This window comes from Ophidiomyces ophidiicola, assembly GCF_022830035.1.
Source record: "Ophidiomyces ophidiicola strain CBS 122913 chromosome Unknown scaffold_7, whole genome shotgun sequence".
In the NCBI taxonomy this organism is placed as follows: Eukaryota; Fungi; Ascomycota; class Eurotiomycetes; order Onygenales; family Onygenaceae; genus Ophidiomyces; species Ophidiomyces ophidiicola.
This window is the reverse complement of record NW_026054647.1, coordinates 551,148-571,416: the sequence shown is the minus strand read 5'-3', so window position 1 is coordinate 571,416 and position 20,269 is coordinate 551,148. Positions and strand designations below refer to the sequence as shown.

Below are 20,269 nucleotides of genomic sequence, written 5' to 3'. Positions count from 1 at the left end.
TGTCACAGGGTGAACCCTTCATTGGGATCACCTTTACAGAGTGGGATATTGGACTATTTCACCCTGTATCTGCCGCTCAAGATGGCAACATCTGATCGATGCGGTTCGTTTTGTGGTGATACATGTTGATTATTTATAGACTGCAGTGTGCCTGCAGTTGGTAGTAACCGGTAACTTTTTCTAAATATAATCAACAGCCACATGTGGTAGCAGTTGGGTTTAACCCAATTGACTGCCAGTCTGCAAGCATGGAGTTGCCCAACCCGACTGCCAACCACAACCTGATTTTGACGCCTATCGACTTTCGATGTCAGATGGGCAAGTTTAAATATATGAAATGACCCGGTAGTACCGAATCTATATTTCAAAACAACTTCATTCTTCAACCCCATCTTCTGCCACCCTCGCTTTTAAGATCATAACCCGGTCCACGGGTCTATCGTCGCCGTCAGTCTTTACAAGTCCCATCCGTTGCACTACCCTCATCCCGCTTTTCACTCTCCCAAATATCGTGTGTTTTCCATCCAACCAAGGCGTAGGAGCGAGGGTTATAAAAAACTGGCTACCATTTGTATTGGGTCCGCTATTTGCCATACTCAAAACGCCCGCACCAGTATGCTTTAAAGAAGGATTGATCTCATCCTCAAATTTCTCGCCATATATAGAGTCGCCACCGCGACCCGTACCAGTGGGATCGCCTGTTTGTATCATGAAACTGGGAATGATACGATGGAAGACAACATTGTTGTAATAGCCCCGTTGTGCTAAGGTGGAGAAATTTTTGCACGTCTATGCACAGTGAGAACAGATTAGCACCCCATAGAAAGGAAAATAGACAATTTGAAAGGGTACCTTCGGTGCGTGGTCGTTGTACAGCTCAACTACAATTGAGCCCTTGCAAATGCCAAATGTAAGCTAACGTAAGAAAACAAACCCATCGATCGAGGTCCAGGTTTACCATGGTAGTATCAAGCACTATGTCTGTAGCCATTGTTGCTATTGTACCCCGTAGCTATGAGAAATTGGATATTGATAAAAATTGTTGATTTGAGAAGGCATATGATGTCAGTAAAGCTAATTTGCTAGTTTGCTAGATCGTGTCTTTCTAACTTCAGGAGGATTAACATCGACTCAACAGCCATGAATCTCAAAGAGTGAATAATTTGGTTTTGAAGCTTGCACCTGACCCAAAATGACCATATAAAGCGTATCATCTGCCCGGCTCTCGCGTCAGATATTCTACTCGACCTTTATCCCACACAAAACGTCATCCTCAACACCATATGATCCTTCTCCGCCCACGATGCCGCTGCCCACCTCTGTATTCGAAGTCCTTGATGGTGCTCTCCATTTATTTAAAACTACCAAGCCCCTGATTCCAACATACATTCACCTAGTGATCTCTGCTCTGTTCTGCATCTATATCGGTGCCCATGCCTCCCTATCAAGACCGTCGTCTGCAGCCAAGCCAGCTGAAAAGGAACACAAGGGCGAAGAAAGTGAAGATAATGAGGATAGCGATGATGAGCAAGGCATGATTCAGAAAATGGAGGGTCTGGAACCTTCGGATGCGATCATGTTTCCTATACTCTCTGCCCTAACCCTAGGAGGCCTATATTTCCTTCTCAAGCATTTCGACCCAGCAATATTGAACAAGGTTATTAATTGGTATTTTTCGCATGCCGGCCTTGTCTTCGCAACCGCATTTGTTAAGGATGGTCTTGCCGTACTCAAATCCCTGGTTTTCCCTAGACATTACTCATCTGCGGGCTCCTTGTGGAAAGTTGGCCAGGAAAAGCGTGTGTTCACGGAGGTTAGTGGCGCAGTAGAGGGTGCTACGGGTCCTAGAACGCGCACTTCCCCCCTTCCTGGGATATTCAGCACCATTCATCTCCCACAGTCAGTTAGTTCAGGGCTTTGGCACATTCGTGGAGCTGTGTATGGAAAAGCGTTACTTCGCGGTCGTATCGGTTCTCTTCTCGATATAAAAGCTCGCTTTACAATCCTTGACGCCTTGAGCATTATTATTGCTCTCAGTGCAACTGGATACTCCGTGTTTGTGGGCAGGCCATGGTGGCTTATTAATTTTCTAGGCTTTTCCTTTTCATATGGTGCTCTTCAATTCTTATCACCAACCACCTTCTCGACCGGAAGTCTGTTATTAGGGGCTCTCTTCTTTTACGATATTTATTTCGTTTTCTATACCCCCATGATGGTCACGGTTGCAAAGAAGCTGGATGTACCGGTCAAACTTCTGTTTCCCCGGCCTCCATCGCCAAAAGATGACCCAAACCTGGCGTCCCTGGCTATGCTTGGCTTGGGTGACATTGTCGTCCCTGGAACGATAATTGGCCTAGCTTTGCGATTCGATCTCTATCTGCATTATCTTCGACAATCTTTACCCCAGAAAGAGAATGAAATTGATATTGACCGGAGACCCAGATATCTCAGCGCAACTGGAGGATGGGGAGAGCGCCTTTGGACTAAGTCCAACTCGTCTTTAAAGCTCCCTGTAAAGGAAACTTCGTTCCATAAAGCAAAGTCATTTCGCAAAACGTACTTCAATGCTGGAATGACCGGCTACCTTCTCGGAATGCTTGCCACTCTGATCGCGATGCAGATTTCCAATCAACCTCAACCGGCATTGTTATATCTCGTTCCTGGCGTACTTTCTGCAATTTGGACAGCTGCACTCATAAATGGGGATATATCAGCCATGTGTAACTTTTCCGATGGGGTGACTGATGAGGATGATGAAGCAGCAGAGGTTGCCCAGAACACTGACAAGGAAAAGACCTTGCAGGAGCAAGAACAAGGGACATGGGTCGAGTATTTAAGAAATCTTATATTTGGCAGCCCTGAGCCGGTTTCAGCGCGAGGTAAAGGGAACCGAACCGGAAACAAACTGGCCGATGATGAGAACGAATCAGTAAATAAAAAGGACCGAAAAACGAAAGAGTTAAAATCCCGGGAGCTTGTTTACTTTTCCATTTCCTTACCTCCTAAAAGGGGCAATAAGGGTTCATCACCTTCGTTCAAGGCCGAATTCGAGACAGGATCCGAGTCTCTCGTTTCGATACCAGATAGCGGCTTAAGCTCACCTGTTATTGTTGAGGATGTGGAAGAGAACCCTGTTAAAAAAAGGAGAACTCGATGAACCCCGATTTTGGGTACTTTCAAATGTGTCTAAGAAAGTTTGGAGTTTCATGGTCTAGAATATTGTCTCCGGCGTTTGTTTTGGTCAGTACTTGAAGTTCATAGTAGACCATTTCTAACAGAACACTAAAACAAATGAATTTATTTTCTATATTTTCAACCCATCTATGATACTTAAATGCTCATACGCCATCTAACAACCCTCGCCACTCCTCCCATCTGCCAGCGGCCGAATTTACGAGTTCTTTCAGCTCGTTTTTACCGATATAAAATCCCCCGCTCTTCTCCATCCTTATGATTTTTACTGGATCCGACGCTCCTGAGGACTTATCGACGACAATACAGGCTCGCTCTTGACACAGAGATTCTTCAAAGGCGTCTGGATCGGCGAGTATCCATCGTTTTATTTTCTTTGGAGACTCAGTCTTGTTGTCATCCTTCATTGAGTCCTCAGAGTTAGACTCTACATGCTGACAATCAACGATGATCTTTCTCCAATCGTTGACAGGATCGGCTTCAAATACGGCAAAAGAGCTAGATATGGGCATCCCACGTAGCTGCAGCGTAGTCGATTCTGATACGCAATCCGAGCAAAGAATCATTTCGTTGTCTATATCCCACCACGCCTTTGGAAGGCGAGTGTCCCGCAATGCTGCCACAACAGCCGCCCAAGCTGCATCAAAGGGATTTCCCGCGAGTGAAATTATTAAAACATCAATGTATAAAGTCCAAAAAGCCTTTATTTCTGGGGCATCTAATGGTTCTGTGGATGCGGGTGCATCTTCCATGGTGACGTCTGAATGTTCCTGAGATAGAATTGGTGTACGATTCGGACTGGACCAGATTCGCAAGTCTCGGGAGCGTATTAATCGAGACGTGTGAAGAAGAGAGAGCAGCTGGTGGGATAATGACTGTGCGAGAGAGGAAGGGGCGGAACTAGCGGCAATGGCAGGCGAGCAGCCAGTGCTCAACGAGAGATTTGGGACCAGAAGGTTGAATACCTGGATCTCTGTATCGTCATCATCTTCAGTGCTCTCCTCTCGTGGAGATTTTGCAGTGGAACCTGAAGAAGTATTCGATATGCTCCACGCAGGGATATCATCTGTAGATAGGATCTCTCCTCTCACGCCACATACTGCTGTTGTCTCGCCAATACGAACCACTGCACTGCCGTTCGCGTGGGTCAAAGAGCCTGTGTTCACCGTTGCAGCACGAAACTGAGATTCACTTCGTCCGTTTATGCGCGTGGAAGGTCTTGGGTGGTCAGATGAGGGACTCAGGTGCGCGTAGACATAGGTGTGGGGCTGAAGTCTGGCGAATTGTGCAGGAGTCAAGGATAGCAGAGGCGCTGAATGTGAAGATTCTTGGTTAGGGAAAGCGGACATCCTCAAATGAATTCCAAAAAATGGTCGAATTTCAGGACACGGCAGATCCACGACAGCTTTTTGCACTTGTCTCTGGTTGTTGAATGAAGCTTAAGACCGGCAGAATCGGCGGCCTGAAAAGGCGGTGAGAAGCGCGCCAAGACTTGGCTGGTTGACTGGTTTGATTCGTCGAAACCGTGTCAACAACAGACGGGGAAGATGGACGCAATCAAAATGTGCTCGATTTCTCAACAATCTCTAGCCATACTTCTTACGGTATGTCAATTCCCTTACAACCGCTGCTTGTGCACCTGTTTGCTACGCGCAAGTCGTCTGTGACACGCATGCCTTGCCGTATTCTATTCAATAGTCCAATGTTCAGTCTTCGATATTACCTAGGCTACTTGGTCAATGCCAAAAGCTCAGCTGGGGCCTAGCAACACCATTAAACTAGCAGGCGCTCACAGCAAATTTTAGCAATTGAAGTGCTCGCTAGGCCATATTGAGCCTCAGATAGAATGTCTGCAGCGGCAATCCAGGGGGTTTGAGGTAGGATGAGAATATGACCTTAGTGTTGGTTGCAGGTGATGAAACATCCCGCTTGCAACGGTACTGTCAGCCAGTTTTGTTGTATACCTTAGGTTCCTATTCTAATGGGAAACTTCCTTTAAAAGTCTGCAAATTTTTGGAATATTGTTAAAATTCTTCCGATGATACGGAGTCATGGTATCAGCGTATCCAACGCCTCCCTCTACACTCGGTAGTCTTGAAACAAGACCTCGATGTCATGAAAGCACTTTTTGAACCCGGAAAAGTCTTCTCGGATGATCTGAAATATACCACAAAGAGACGTATGCTGCGCCTTTGCATAGAGCAACCATAATCCATGAGCCTGTAGCGCACTGCCCAATAGAGAGGTGCGCTGAGGTAGACGGCTCCGTACGAGTTTGGATGTCTATACCTACCCATTCTCAGTCTGTGCATGCGTTCCTGAAGCCAGATATTTGCTGGTAAAGAAGCTTTTCTGGTCTTTCGCTCAGACAAGCTGCTAAATGGGATCATGGTGGGATGGTGAATATTTGCTTTAAAGGTTTAGATATTAAGGGCTATCTACACACGATGGACCTAGAAGCTACGTTCCAGGGTGCTGTGTATGTCCTACAGCTAAAGGTTGTCGATATTCTTCTCAATTTGAGGCGATATTATTTGGAGAAAGTCATCAGCGAACAATTATATTATGTGATAGAGCCTAAACATAATAGAAGTCCTGGACCAGAATGACAAAAAGCTCAACAATCGTCAGTTAGCTACGGTGACTAGGAGTTGACATTGGTGCAGACCCAAATGTCAAAAAGGTATGTTGGCAATATGATAGAACGCTACTATTCTCTACAGGCCTCTTTAATTATTGAGCATAAAACAGAAGTGCAAATGTTTATGTAGCAATATCTAACGAAAAACGTGTCTGCTCAGTAACCCTTACGGAAAGAACCGTTTGAGACTACAAATACAGAGTGTCTCTTAATAGAGTGGATGAAAAAACAAAACAACTGCACTGCCGCCTAGCACTCAACGCACAAAACAATTTACCCAGAAAAAATAGTTTCATGCCTAGGTACGGCTACAATATTGTGAGATCAGCCGATCTGGATGCAAAAGATAATGAAAGGAAGACCGCATTGGATTGGGTTCAAGATCAGGAAACGGAACATGGATCAATATTTGGTCAGCGTACGGAGTACTTGAAGGAAATTTTGATTTCAAATGAAACCGAAAGTTAGAATGAGCGATGAAGGACTGATTACTGATCTCTTCCATGATCGCAACCCTAAATACGAAGCATGGATGGTCAAGTTGCCCAATGCCGGGTGTTCACCTGACTTCGCGTCTCCTTCGCGTCTCAGCCAAGAGGCGCCATGCCGAATACAGTTATATTAGAACGCGGTCTGCGTGTCGAGCCACCCAACTTACGTCTTCTTCTCGCCGCCAAAAGTGAGGTGTCCAGCGCTCATTGGAATTGATTTTCGGGATACGGAAGAATTCAGCGAGTTTGAGCTGAGTTTCGCCTTCGATGGCAACTTGAGCGGGGTACAATGATCTATCTCAGTCTGCTTCTTATGGAGATATATAAGAGCCCTTCCCGCCTCTACGGAGCCCACAGCTTTCACATAGAAGATTAGTTCTGGGGCTTGAAATTCGCCTTCACCCTATACTATTTAATCTTATTCAAATAACAATATCAATTTTATAACTTTGAAAAAGATGGCTTCAACCTGGACCCCTCCAGCTACCGGCACCCTTTGCTGGATTGAAATTCCCGTCACAAACCCTGAACGAGGTAAACCATAAACTTGGACCTGTCAATACCCTTTTAAATTCCTATCTGTATTCTAACATCTCATCCTTTTCAGCTAAATCATTTTACACCACTGTTTTTTCCTGGACTTTCATGGCTATGCCACCCAAAACCGATGCTCAGCAGGCAGCCGAAAAGGATAATCCATGCAACAAGACTGTTGCTCTCTTCCGCTTCCCAGACGAGAAGTTTAGCCACTTGGGTGGTGGTCTGAGTCTGGTATCGGAAGAGGAGATGCAACGATACAAGCAGGGCGATGGTAGCGAGGGTTTTTCTACTCGCAAAGGCGGAAATCCAGGTATTACCCTATACTATATGGTGGATAATTTGGATGAGTGCATGAAGGTGTGTATTGTGTAACTGGCTTTTTTCCTTTCTTTCTTTCTTTTTTTTTTTTTTTTTTTTGGTTTATGGTTAGTGCTAAGTTTAAACAATGCAGGCCATTGTTACCAATGGTGGGAAGCAGCTGAGTGGAGAATTTCCCGAGGGTGATCATGGAAAGATTATGTATGCTGAGGACTCCGAAGGGAATAGGTTGGGTATTTATAAATTTGTTGGAACTGGGTGTTAAATTGGTTATCTCATACTTTAGGCAATTATATATTCACTATCTTTCAATTGGAATATTACTGGGTGCCTGTTCACCAGCACAATCATATAGCTAGCCTCAATATTAAGTTGGAGTTCACCATGCTCAACAGGGGCTTGCGGTGCTCATACGTATGTATTATATATTTCCAAGCTCTCCAAAATATGGAGACATTAAAAGAATAACGTAGGAAACAAGGGTATAATATAACAGAGGTGTAAGAGATAGGAGCTTAAGGAAAAATTAAATGGCATAATTTTCTGCATGTAGAAACAACTCATCCTTGTTTGGGTCATTTATAATCATTTTCTGTAAGCTTGCCACAGTGTTGGCAACATCCACCCTCATACTGGGTGGTCCGCAAACGAACACACATGTCCTTCGTCCAAAATCTCTTGAATACTGCCGTAACAAAAAAGGGATATCCGGCCTTCCATATTCCGTTCTCCAGCCATCTCGTTTCTGTGATGGAAAGAATGCGAAGCGCATTAGATTTTTCTGTAGCATAGTTGGAGTTGTAGGGAAGCCAAAATTCATATTATTGTGGCTCTGTTCGACAGCAGCTGGGATGGGAAATTTCGATTCTGGGAGCCGTTGTTGCGGTATGTATGCAGATGGGAGAGCGGCAATTGTATCTTCATTTTCACGGCGAAGTTCTTTCTCTCTTTCCTCATCCCCTGCCGCTTCTTCACGAATATATGCGGAAGTGCGCTTACTGGCAACATCCTGAAAAATTTCGTTGATACGGTCATGAAAAACACCGCTATGAGGTCTAGAGAGGGTAGCTTGCTCCCCGTTATACCTCTTGGCATCTGTAAGGTAGAACTGGCAACGAAAGGTGCCTTCGGGTGCATATTCTCGACATATCCGTAGCTCCTCCTTAAACCATTCCATTGTTTCCGGTCGTTTCAATGCCCATACTACTCGTACCGTGCGAGTCAAGGCCTTGCTATCTCGCATCCTTTTGATAAGATCCAACAATTGGCTTGCAATGGCTGTAATACCGCTCCCACCAGCAAAGAAAATGACGTGGTCGAACGCCGACAGTTCTCTCCTCATCCCACCGTAGGGCCCGTCGATGAATGCTCGATAGGTTTTGTATGGCCCCTTCATGAGAGCAGTATTTAGAACCTTCTTAGTAAACCCACTAAAAGGTCGGAAAATGAGCGTCATGTCCCTATACTGTTCCCCATAACTAGACGGAAAATCGTCGCTGCATAGAGACGCAATTGTGAACGGGTGATTATCGAATATTGAAATGCCAGGCATTCGCAAGTAGACATATTGCCCCGGTTTCCATTTCACTTCAGTAGGTATTGTGACTTTCACGGCATTTTCAGGGAGAATTGTCACTGCTGATTCTTCGCCAATCAACCAAGACATGCGCAGTGGATGTGTCCAGTTTGAATAAAATAGCCGCGAGACATATGATGTTAGCCAAATGGCTATTGTTGCGAATAGATAGTTCCAAGAGGTTAAAAAGTTTGCGCAATGCCAAAACATTATGCCCACAAAGAATATAGATATCGGGATATGGAGCAGAACGAACAGTTCGTATACTCGATTCCTAAATATAGGTAGTGAGTGGATGCAAAGAATTCCCAGCGGAATAAGTGCCGCTATCCCGGAGCCATAGATATAAAAATCTCCTTTAATTTGCTGACGAAATATTGCGAGAGCCCCATCATTCCAAACGGGAGTGATATAAAACGGAACTGTATGAACCAGTGCCAAAAACATACAGAGATAGCCGCCCCATCGGTGGAGAACGTTCAACCGTTCGTGCCCTATTCCTGTAAGCCAGCTAATCAGATTGGCCTTCATGCTAAGAGCGACTATCCATGGTACTAAAGAGATAGCGAGCATTCCAGCTCTCACTGCCAGGGGTGGTGAACCAGCTCGGATGCTTTGATAAAATAGCGGACGTGGAAGGAAGCTGTAAAGGGTGACGAAAATCAAGGCAGAGCTAACTAGGGCCATTGTTGCAAGCGATGGCGGCACGATCTCAATTTTCCATATTTTTAGTACAGGTATGGGCCGATAAAATATCCATCGCGCCCACGCAATCAGGCTATTAAACCACCGGATGTTCACGACGGATGAGTCTCTCTTCGGACTAGAAGGTAGAGTGCCATGAGATGGAAAAAAACTGCGAGTGGAATTTCCTGTTGCAGGCGTGCCCATTTCATAGTCGGACTCTGGTGAAAGCGCATTATCAAATCCTCGGATCTCTTCTTTGTATAACGCAGCCCTGATTTTATCCCCCCAAAAGTGATACGATCGTATAATTATGGTAAAAACGAGTAATACGATCGCGAAGTACACCCAACCCAATGCATATTTCGAAGATTCAATCCATGGATCTTGCTGGCTTGCCGCTATCTGATCGGGGGTACTGGCACTCGTAATGGGAATAAATATTCGTTTCGCCAGCGCGGCTGAGAGTTTATGGATACCCCATGTTGGAAACTTAGAAAAAATAGCATTATTTCTCGATAAAGGCATTGTTATCCAAAGTATACGCTGCTAGACTTCTTCAGATTGTCTAAGAGGTATGGGGAGCGTGAGATAGATGGGCCAGTTTCAAATGGTTCCGATCAAAAACTGGCAAATAACTGCAGAACTTAACAGCTCTATGCTGTCATTACCCACAATCAGCCTGCCAAATAATAACGCTGTTGCCAGACGGTTATTCGAAATTCATAAATGTTCAGTAAGATCTAGTCAACGAGGTAACTCCATAAGGAGTGATCCCCCCCAGTGGCTCAAGGAGTCCAGGTTAGGCTTTTGGTATAGCATTCATAGAATAACACGAAAAAAGAGACAGGGCCTGAAGAAAAATGAAAAGCGTTCTTGAAGTGTAAATAGACGACAGGCGAGCCTGACTGCACCATTTCTAGAGCAAGTCATGAGATGGGAGTAACTATTCCATAAGCACCAAGGAACAATGGATCTGGAAAGTCAACCCTCGAGTAAACAGGTTGACGTACGGCAGACCCAGTCTCACAGAACCAGATCCTTGGGAGCCAAAGCGGTTGAAATGCGGTCACGCAAGGGGTGGGCAGAGAATGCCCCGTATACACTTGCGATCTCCTCGCCCTGGCCGCAGTGCCAAGCAGGAGAACTTGCGACCAGATTGGCTGAGGGATGGGGAGCAAGAGGCCCATGTTTTGAGCGAGAGAGATTAACGTGCCCAGCATGCCTGGAGGGGTGATGCAAGCCAACAATGGTGTTATCAAATCGCCAGTCGCGATTTAAAGCGGTGGCTGATTACATAGCACGGGCTCGGGCCACTTTACTTGCGGGGTCTCGAGCGGTTTCTGGTCGGTTTATTGGCACTAATGGATCTTGAAGAGCTCGGAAAAATTCATATCGGACAGTGGAGGAACCAGGCGAAGGATTCGCTGATTTAGTGGAGTCCGGGCCAAGGTAACTACCAGAAAATAAAACGAGGAGAGGCCCTCGGAGAACAGCCAGGAACAAAGTAGTGACTGAGAGTGCTCACCTTGCTTCAGCCACCGGTTGTCTCCGTTCTGATGTGCAATCCAGTCCAAGCAACCCTGCACGCCACACCGGCACAGGCCTTCTCTTCATCAAACCCCATCAAGCAGCTTCAAAGTGCCGATATCCCGCTCCCAGAAAGTGGGTTGACAAAGACAACAAAATGGCGGAAAAGAGAATCATCCGTTCTTATCATACCTCGTGACCTTGATATCGCAATGATTTGTCAATCGGCCAAAGCTTCATGCCAAAAGTCCCTGCCATGCATCTCTATTGGCCAGGGCCCAGCCGTTGACAAGGCTGTGCCCGGCCAGTCACAGCATGCCGCTTGCCACCCACTATTGTCGGCGAATGAGGGTTCGATGACTATCAGTGATTGTCGTCTTGTTTGTCCAGGTTGCTTCTGCAGGAATTGCCGGTGTGAAGCCTTGCTATCTCGTGCATTAGCGGCCTCTGATTTGCAATTTAACTCTTTTTCGGCATGCAAAGTACTAAAGACCCCGAGCGCGGCTGGGATTGATCTGTGAGCATACGGAGTACAAGCATCAGAACCCTGCCGACATCCTAGAATTTACCCAAAGGTCAACTGGGGGCCTTCGTCGCTTCACAAACATAATTTAGATAACCCAAGCTTCAGCGAGCATTGAGCCTTACTTCAGACTATAAAACCAGAAGAAGCAAAGAGCTTGTTGAAAAATGAGGAGTTCCAGAAAACTGGAGATAAAGAGGCTTGGGGAAGTAAATTGAGACTTATTATCATGCTATACTTCAAATCTTCACAGGCATTTCAGGTCGGCCCCAAAACGCCATGAAATATCCAGATTTAAAAACAAAAAAACTCCAAAGCACGTAAACTGCGGGCACATAACAATGAGTATTCTCAACACCTAAAATGCTCATTTCACCTGCCCAAAAAACAATATGATCTTGCCCCGCCCATGAGTTATCGATGAGAGCCTGGCAGCTAAAAAAGCCCGCATGCCAAAAGAAAAACAGACAATAAAAAAAGTAGCCTGATATCCGCATCCTAATTCCATTGTTCCTCAAGAACAAATGTAGTCAGCAGCGAAATCAAAATAATCATCCGACCATGACAGTCATTTTGGAGAAAGTGAGAAATGGGTATAAGAAAATTCAACGATCGCAACCAGGTAGTCCCGCAGAAGAGGTGCAGATATTACCCTATTTCGAATCTCGGTCTTTGCTAGGTTTGTTAAGTTTCGTCTTCGGTGTCGCTTTTGATAAATTAACGGACGTTGGGGAAGCTGGAGGCGCCATATCGGGAGTTGTTCCGTTCTTTAACTTGCTAGGAACAGCGGGCTTTCCAGTCTTGAATTTGACCGGCATTCCTGTCTCCTTGCGCTTTTTAACTGTAATTGGCTCTTCTTCATCCTGACGAGCTCGTTTCCGAGACGCCGGAGCCGGATTAGCGGGAGTGTTTGTACCATTTTCAAATGGAGTTCTATTTCGACTTGATTGTCTGGTTGATATGCCCAAGCATCTGTCTAAATGTTGGGCACTCTTGGTCAAAAGAAAGTACCGAGGGCAATTCGGACACTTCGTTGTCGGAACATACATTTTGTCGGGCAATTGCTTGAAGGAGTGGGATGCTGAAGCTGGCTCTGTGCCTGACGGAGGGCTCGATGCAGGCGTATTGTTGCTGTCTGGTGCCTGTGTCTTTTTCTTTTTGGTAATCTTTTCAATAGCAAACGGATTTCCATGGACATCGCGGCCAGGCATACGAACAGGTGGGTGTTTTCGGCAGTATTCTTTGTTAATGTCTGGCGGTGGACGAGAGCCCTCGCCAAATAATGGGTAGAGTAAACGTGGAAGATGACAGTTCGAGCAAAGGATCTCTTTCGTAGTGACTAAGGGGTTGCCCTTCAAATACACAAGACCGCCGTCATAAACTGCTGCTTTTGTTTCTGCTTTGACCAATTCAGGTTGAAAGGTGCCTCCGGATGGTGCATTGCTGGTATTATCCTTTGATACGCCATCTGTCATGAATTCTCTTTCTGCAATCTGTCTTACTGCGATGACGGCGGATGTAGTTCGAGCCACTTTTTCTTCCCGATGAACCTTCGCAACGATATCATGAATAATATTATAAAACGTATCGTCTAGAATGTCCCGAGTCTGCAAATAGTGTTAGACGATGAGATAGAGCCACTGTCTAGAGTAACTGACTACTGCCTCTAAAGTACTAGAGCTGGTCTCACTCTGGATTTTATCCACCTCTGGACCCGCCATTTTCTGGTCTGCTAATGTGCCTATTTAAAAACGGATTAGACTCTGAAAAAAAGATGTATATACTCTGACTCCCAATATTACCTCCAGAAACTTTAGCACTATCAGGCCGTTTGCGTCATGCATCAGCTTCGCTTGTATCAACCGGACATGCTTTCGGTCTGCGGTTTATGGACGAGAATGTACAATTGGAAGGGTCTAGCGATCGTGGCACCGAGAAGCCTAGAGTTGCTTTGAGGAAGAAAAGCCTTAGTCGATGTAATACGTTTGCCACTGAAACGGTTAAATATCTGGGGAAGGCGGCAATGTGAAAATGACTGCTGTGTATGAATATTAGGCAGATCTGCTTTCGCCGAGGCAGCTCAACGAGGTTAGCAAAAGCTTGGTTCAAAGGTGCAGGAAAGGTAGACAAGGAGGTACCTTCGAGTTACTAAGAAAACAAGTAACAGGCAATTATTGCCAGCCTGTGTGGCCTCCGCTGTAACTGTTCGAGCTCCCCTTGATGTGTTGCTCCAGAGCTGCCAGCGGCTTCCGCGGTCAAGCGAGGCAGATGACATAATAGCTTCCATCTTATCTTATCGATCTCCGCAGTCTCCTTCTCCTCCTCAACTAACTAACTTACCGCGGCGGCGCGTCAGATGGCAGACACAAAGAGGGCGTGGCAAGCTGCCAGGGCCTTTCACACATTAACTCAGCTATCAACCCTCATTACCATGTTTTTATAAACTTCTGAGCTTTGGTGTATTGGCTTGGACTATCGCACCACATATTTTTGGAACTACTGTCTCCTCTTCACCCCTCCCTACACCCTCCATCATGGCGTCTCGGGCGAATAGCAAAAGCACCAAAAACCACAAGCTCTCCTCGTACTTTATGCCGCTTGGTTCATCTCATACGTCTTCTAAACAATGGCAACCACAAGCTCTCCCACCCCCTCCACAACAGTTGACACCCTCCAAGCCCAGCTGCCCAACTCAACCCACCTTCGTGTCGCAACTCGCGCCCTATCCTCATGCGCCACTATCTTTCCCAACTCCACACCCACAGGTCACTATAGAGCCTGTGAAAACAGCTCACATTCCCTCATTGATGCGTATCACTGGATTACTACTGCCGATTCGATATCCGACTTCCTTTTATTCAGCAACAATAACCGACCTACTCGTCGCGAGCGTGTCGAGGGTTGCGATATATCATAATCATCCAGTGGTGGGATCGGACCTAGCTGAAAACAAATTTGCAAGAGATACTTCTGCAGTTGGCAACACAGAAAAGGTTATCGGCGGAATACGGTGTCGTCTGGAGCCGTTGCTAGACACCAGCATTGATGGAGATGGACGGATGGCCACAAATCTATACATCCTGACTCTTCACTTACTTTCGCCATACCGAGGGCAAGGCATTGCAGCATCACTTCTAAACTCGCTCCTTTTTGATGGTATGTCGGGTTTACATGATCTGGGTTCAGCAAACACCCGACCGCCAGTATCCGCGTTGGTTAAGCACTATAACATCCGAACAGTAACCGCTCATGTCCACGAAACAAACAAAGAAGCGTTACAGTGGTACGTCTCTCGGGGCTTTCGGGTCCAGGACGGGGTGATACAGGGATACTATCATAAATTAAAGCCTGGAGGTGCGAGGATTGTCAAGCTGGATTTGAATTGGGACCAAGAGCATCAGGAACAGTGTTCTGACCCAGAATTCTCTCAACAGGCCTTAAACTTCAAATTAACATTTCAAAAAGACGAAGATGATGAATGGGAAAAGGTCGATGCTTTAGAGTATCCGATGCCCGAGGCACTTGAAGATTATGAGAAAGTCGATCGAAACGGAGAAGACGAGGGGAGCACAAATAAGAGGATACGGAGTACTTGAACATGGCACCAGGAAGCATATTTAATGACTGTGTCCTTTTCCTATAGATTTCATTTGTTAATTGTCTTTGTTTGCTAAGAAGAGATACCCAATAATAATATATAACAAGCAAGATTTATATAATATGCCATTGATAAATTTTGAAATAACATAGACACAAAACACGAGTTGTTCATGTATATGTCTACGGAAGAAATCATCCAAATTACCACCATCTTGGATTGAATTGGGATAAGAAGAATTGGTTGGATGAAGCAGTCACTGCCCTTCTTTAAATCGTACCGAAGCCATTCTTGGAGTCAATCAGCCGGTATCTCGCCCGTTCCTTACGATCCTTTAGTACCATAGCTACGCATAGAAGTAAAACGGCATCGACGGCTAGAAAAAACAAAAGTTAATGACACGGCTAATTACTCAACTGCAAAAGGGGAACCTACCAACGATTCCAAAATCCGTGGTGAAAATAACATCCAAAAAACTATTGGCGAAAGTCGAAAATGGGCCAACACAGCCTGGCTTTTGTGCGGCAGCCAGGTCGGTTGGACAGGTTGCATCGACTTGGAATGGGGGCGAAGTACTATTGTGGTATCCACAGCAGTTAAACTAAAATCAAAATTTAGCCATTATATCTCGAATCAAGGGCAGGCCATGACCTACTCGTTGTTGCAGTAAACTCTGTACTCGTGCAGGCTCTTTTCCCCATGCAAGGTTTAACATTGATCTTGTTCTCAGTGTCAAGAACCAAATAACAAGGCCAATAAGCAGAGTCGTGAAGGCGGAAATGACGACCATCCAACCGTGGATTTTTATCCATACTCTGTCGCCGGGCTGAAGGATACCAGGTATTGAAAGAATGAATGTGAAGAATACCAATCCGGCACTTATTATCTCGCCTGTAGACACACGTCAGAAACGCTAACTAACATTACCCCAATAAGGGAGAAAGGTACTCAACCCACCTAGTTGTGGGCAGTGAGCAAAGAGTAACCGCTCAGCAACATTGTCGATTGTCGGTTCGGATTGAATCTTTGCTTTGCCCATCAAAGCAATTGTAAGCATTACTACCCCACCACCTAGAAACAGGGCGTCCACAAGCAGGTAGGTGATAAGTAGCTTGTCCGGCATCTTTCTTATCACGACGTTCTTGGACTCTCGCGGTGAAGGGTTCGTTCATTCGTTCTCCTGAGACGAATCCGAATGGGCGTAATGAAAGACAGACGACCAGCGTCGACAGGCCTCAGGCAGGCAATAATAGAAGGAGTGTCAAGGCAGTTCAAGCCAAAAGAATGCAATGCTGAGAGCTGAGTCTACAGCTGTTCCTCTATGATGCGTCCCATCATAACGAAATGGTGGAAGAGCAAACAGGAGATTGACGGGAAGGACAACGAAACAACTTGGTAATATTTCCATCTTGACCTGGACCGCAAGACGTCGCACGAGAATTCGTTCTCTGGCACCCGAGTCCAGGGTGAGGCAGATGTGTGACCAGTCATGTCTCAGATCGCCTCTGGTTTCTGGATAAGCCGGCGCTTAGCCAGATACCAGGGAGGTACATACATACATACATATGTACATTTGTCTCTGTACACTGCGCACCTGTCAACGTGGGCTCAAAGCAAGTATACCTAGCCCTACTGCGCTCTGCCTCCGGGGCTGTGGCTTTACTGGTGCGTAAAGCATGGAGAGAGGGTCAAGCAGAAGCATTGAGGGGCAGAAGAGACTGTCTGTTCTTGAACTGGGTGTTTGCTTATGTTTGCTCGTGGCTGGCTTGGTACGTCAAACTCTAAATATCATCTTATCCGGATTTTCTTATTGGTCTCCCCTTTTTGTTTGCGGTCTAGTTCCACTCCTTTGCAACCTGTTTGGCTTCATATCAGAGACAGATAACCGAGCCGCCACCAAGCACCAATGCCCCTTCTCCATCCTTACTACAACGTACGGAGTATGTGGCATCTTACACAACTACATAGTGAATACTCCGTACTCAGAAGTACCTATGAAATATCAAAATAAAAGTCACATTACCTTCCAGACACCAAAATACCAGATCTCACCACTAGTTACATATTCCTTGATATGCAACTTTTGAAAGATAAACGTCGGGGCAATTTCGGTACAGTCAAAAACAATGACTCAGATTGGTGAGCACGGAGCACATTGATCCCCAAGTGCAGCGATCAATCCAGAGAGATTGAGTGCTGTATAGTGTCGCATGAGCTTTGCCAGCCACACATCAATCTTAAAAGCCCAGATGTTAAAAATATAGTATTGCGGGAGCACTCTATACAGCTGTCATAATGGCGCCACACCCCCTTTAATGGTAGACATTTGCTATTTACTGGCCCTCCGCTTCTCGAAGATACCCACGCTCCAGAACTGAAGCTAACCCACAGATTTGGTCCTGCTAGAATGGGGTTCATTTCAACACTCTTTGTTTGTCTCAGGCCTTGCTATTTGCGATATTTGTCCCAGTTAGGTGCTTTTCTTGCTCCGCAACACATGAAGATATATGTATGTTCAAGTAGCACTTACAATACCATTGAATTACTCCTTTTGATGTGAACACCACACAGAGACTATACCAATACTCTCATATTTGTTGTTACAATCAATTCCTATCAGAATTCTTGTAGACATTGCTAGAAAACATATCACAAATTCCCTCGCTGCATCCCAGACCCTAATAATCTATAGCTACTCGACAATGGTTCTCAGAAATAGAGGCGGGCATGCTTTATTGGATAATTCAGACTTGTCAAACTACAATGGTGAAGACTTGACCTGGCCATGTGGAGGAACATGAGTAGTAAAAGGAAGAAATGACTTTTGACCTTTGATTCCAATGTCCAGAAACCCTGGGTTTTTTTGTTACGACATCTGAAGAATTGGCCAGCGTAACCCACAGGAGCATGGCTGTCGCGGCTCTTCTTAGCACACTGATACTGATAAGTGGTAGGATCTATCAAGAGGTCAGATTCAGTTATCCAGAGGCTACAGGTTGATTATAGTTGTCGATGGTATCAAGAGTTCATCAACTTCATAATACGTATTGTAGCCTACTTCTTGTATTCACATTGGACGGTAGTTCGTATTATACTCTCGAGTAACGAACTTCGGACAACCAACATCAGTAATATTAGTGCTATGGGCAGCTTTTCCAGTCAAATACTTTGTGTCTTCTCGACAATTTCAATAGATAGCGAAAGCTCTGTATCTGGTGACATGACTTGCTTCTGTTCACAAAATCGAGAGTTATTCGAACTGGAATCGTCTAAACCTGTACAGTCAATAATATCACTTGTACTCCGTAACAGCAAATTACTATGGCGCAAAACTAGATACTGAATGCCTTTTCACCAAATGCCTGTGCAGATGGGGTATTTAGGGACTCCGTGCTTCAGTGAGTTCATGTGTACTCCGTAGATCTTCGTGGTCATCTGTAAAAACATAAACGATGTTCCGTCCAACGGTTTTTCGCTGCCATAATAAAAACAGCACCCAGAATAATAAGGCTCCTATGTCTTATATAACTTTAAGGTTGAATGTGCACAATCAAGAAAGGGCGGCTGGATCATAGAAAAAGTGTCAATATACTCCATCCAACTATTCAACTATTTAGGATAGAGACTATCCTTCTTAATTGTTGCCTGTGTAACTATTCTCCCAGATCCAGTAGCAAGACTTGATCCTGAACAGGGGATGGGATTTGGAGAGAAAAGAGGAAAATATTCACCTTTTAAAGTGACACCCCTCAATATGTTTATGGGAAAAAGAAAATCCACGCAGAAAGCAATGCAAGTAAGTAGGCCACGAAGCACTTCGAGGGCGGTCTATGTCCTTATTTGTTTGGGTAGGGCGCAGTTGTGGTAGCATCATAACAATTAAACGCTCCAATTCCTACAGTTAAAGTGTGACCTAGACTAATAGTAAGCATAGACACCAAGACTATGATAGTTACTCCATGACTACATAGTTAAAAAGTTAGCAAGGTAACATGAATGTGCGTTCATCTTCGGTTTTTTAACACATTCTGGCTGCTTTGCTGCTTTAGGGCATCAATCTCCATACGTACGGAGTGCCACAGCGGATTTATGTGAGCCCGAAGAGTGTGCAGAACAACCTTGTAGTTACCTATAAAACCCCACCTTTTTCTGCGTAGCAGGCTGAATGTTCTATCTCGCCCCGAAACACTCTTGAAGATAGTTGGAAGATAGCCACTAGGGCAACTTATCTCTTGAGTAGAGACAATACTGAATACCAGAGCAAAAATGAGCGCTGCCGAGCGAAAATTTCCGGGACTGCATATTGTTGAGCCGCAAACTACGCACACGCACACAGCGATTTTATTGCACGGCCGAGGAAGTAACGGTCCAGAATTTGCTGAGGATATTTTCTCCTCGGAGACGTCGATGGGGAAAAATCTAGAGTCGCATTTTCCTAGCTGGAAATGGGTATTTCCATCATCCGGCGAGAGATGGAGTACCATTTTCCAGGAAGATTTATCATCTTGGTTTGACATCTACTCACTGACAGAACCCGACGACCGACAGGATCTTCAGCTTCAGGGTCTCAGGGAATCATGCTTTCATGTGCTGGATGTGCTCGAGCAGGAAATAAACCTGCTAGATGGAAAATCAGAGAACATTGTGTTTGGTGGAATAAGCCAGGGTATGGCTACGGCATTGTGGACACTACTTTGCTCTCCAGTACGGGTTAAAAGTAGACTGGGGGGATTTGTAGGATTTTGCGGATGGATGCCATTCACGCAGCACATCGAGGAAGCGACCCAGAAGTATAGGTCGCAACACGGGTTCGATGACAGAGGAAAGTGTGTTAACATACCAGCCACTCTAGTTGAAGTGATGGGTTGCGAGCAGTTCGAGCAGAATACGGATGAGGTCGATGCTCTCCTGTCCACGCCTATACTGTTGATCCACGGGATTGATGATGCAATGGTGGATATTTCTTTGGGACGGCAGGCGTGTCGACTTCTCGAGGGGATCGGCATGGAGGCTGAATTGAAAGAATTCTCAGGGGCTGAAAACGAAGGGCATTGGATCAAAGCGCCACAGGGTTTTGACAAGATAGTTGCATTTCTCAAGACGAACACAGGATAGGAGGAGCGGCAGAGGGGCGTTTTCAAAACACCGTGACAAGGTAGCGAGGCTGACGGATTCA

At 45.5% G+C, this 20,269-nt stretch overlaps 9 protein-coding genes across 9 annotated transcripts; 4 read left to right on the top strand and 5 right to left on the bottom strand.

Annotated features, from left to right (window-relative positions):
- Window positions 1-375: 375 nt before the first annotated feature.
- On the bottom strand, window positions 376-991 carry cyp1 (Peptidyl-prolyl cis-trans isomerase-like 1; the record flags this gene model as incomplete). Its single annotated transcript, XM_049251667.1, has 3 exons — window positions 376-789; window positions 853-894; window positions 959-991. 3 exons carry the CDS (start codon window positions 989-991, stop codon window positions 376-378), a joined length of 489 nt encoding a protein of 162 aa, XP_049109472.1.
- Window positions 992-1,303: 312 nt separating this feature from the next.
- LOZ57_002601 (uncharacterized protein) lies at window positions 1,304-3,157 on the top strand (the record flags this gene model as incomplete). The annotated part of the gene is made up of 1 exon (XM_049251666.1): window positions 1,304-3,157. The coding sequence occupies one exon, from the start codon at window positions 1,304-1,306 to the stop codon at window positions 3,155-3,157; it is 1,854 nt and encodes a 617-aa protein (XP_049109471.1).
- Window positions 3,158-3,338: 181 nt separating this feature from the next.
- On the bottom strand, window positions 3,339-4,541 carry LOZ57_002600 (uncharacterized protein; the record flags this gene model as incomplete). Its single annotated transcript, XM_049251665.1, has 1 exon — window positions 3,339-4,541. One exon carries the CDS (start codon window positions 4,539-4,541, stop codon window positions 3,339-3,341), a length of 1,203 nt encoding a protein of 400 aa, XP_049109470.1.
- A 2,241-nt stretch (window positions 4,542-6,782) lies between these two features.
- Window positions 6,783-7,447, top strand: LOZ57_002599 (uncharacterized protein; the record flags this gene model as incomplete). Its single annotated transcript, XM_049251664.1, has 3 exons — window positions 6,783-6,858; window positions 6,932-7,221; window positions 7,316-7,447. The coding sequence occupies 3 exons, from the start codon at window positions 6,783-6,785 to the stop codon at window positions 7,445-7,447; spliced, it is 498 nt and encodes a 165-aa protein (XP_049109469.1).
- A 261-nt stretch (window positions 7,448-7,708) lies between these two features.
- LOZ57_002598 (uncharacterized protein) lies at window positions 7,709-9,970 on the bottom strand (the record flags this gene model as incomplete). The annotated part of the gene is made up of 1 exon (XM_049251663.1): window positions 7,709-9,970. The coding sequence occupies one exon, from the start codon at window positions 9,968-9,970 to the stop codon at window positions 7,709-7,711; it is 2,262 nt and encodes a 753-aa protein (XP_049109468.1).
- Window positions 9,971-12,148: 2,178 nt separating this feature from the next.
- LOZ57_002597 (uncharacterized protein) lies at window positions 12,149-13,216 on the bottom strand (the record flags this gene model as incomplete). Its single annotated transcript, XM_049251662.1, has 2 exons — window positions 12,149-13,102; window positions 13,154-13,216. The coding sequence occupies 2 exons, from the start codon at window positions 13,214-13,216 to the stop codon at window positions 12,149-12,151; spliced, it is 1,017 nt and encodes a 338-aa protein (XP_049109467.1).
- An 813-nt stretch (window positions 13,217-14,029) lies between these two features.
- On the top strand, window positions 14,030-15,091 carry LOZ57_002596 (uncharacterized protein; the record flags this gene model as incomplete). The annotated part of the gene is made up of 1 exon (XM_049251661.1): window positions 14,030-15,091. One exon carries the CDS (start codon window positions 14,030-14,032, stop codon window positions 15,089-15,091), a length of 1,062 nt encoding a protein of 353 aa, XP_049109466.1.
- Window positions 15,092-15,362: 271 nt separating this feature from the next.
- Window positions 15,363-16,216, bottom strand: LOZ57_002595 (uncharacterized protein; the record flags this gene model as incomplete). The annotated part of the gene is made up of 4 exons (XM_049251660.1): window positions 15,363-15,469; window positions 15,529-15,694; window positions 15,749-15,984; window positions 16,051-16,216. The coding sequence occupies 4 exons, from the start codon at window positions 16,214-16,216 to the stop codon at window positions 15,363-15,365; spliced, it is 675 nt and encodes a 224-aa protein (XP_049109465.1).
- Window positions 16,217-19,359: 3,143 nt separating this feature from the next.
- LOZ57_002594 (uncharacterized protein) lies at window positions 19,360-20,208 on the top strand (the record flags this gene model as incomplete). The annotated part of the gene is made up of 1 exon (XM_049251659.1): window positions 19,360-20,208. One exon carries the CDS (start codon window positions 19,360-19,362, stop codon window positions 20,206-20,208), a length of 849 nt encoding a protein of 282 aa, XP_049109464.1.
- Window positions 20,209-20,269: the final 61 nt, after the last annotated feature.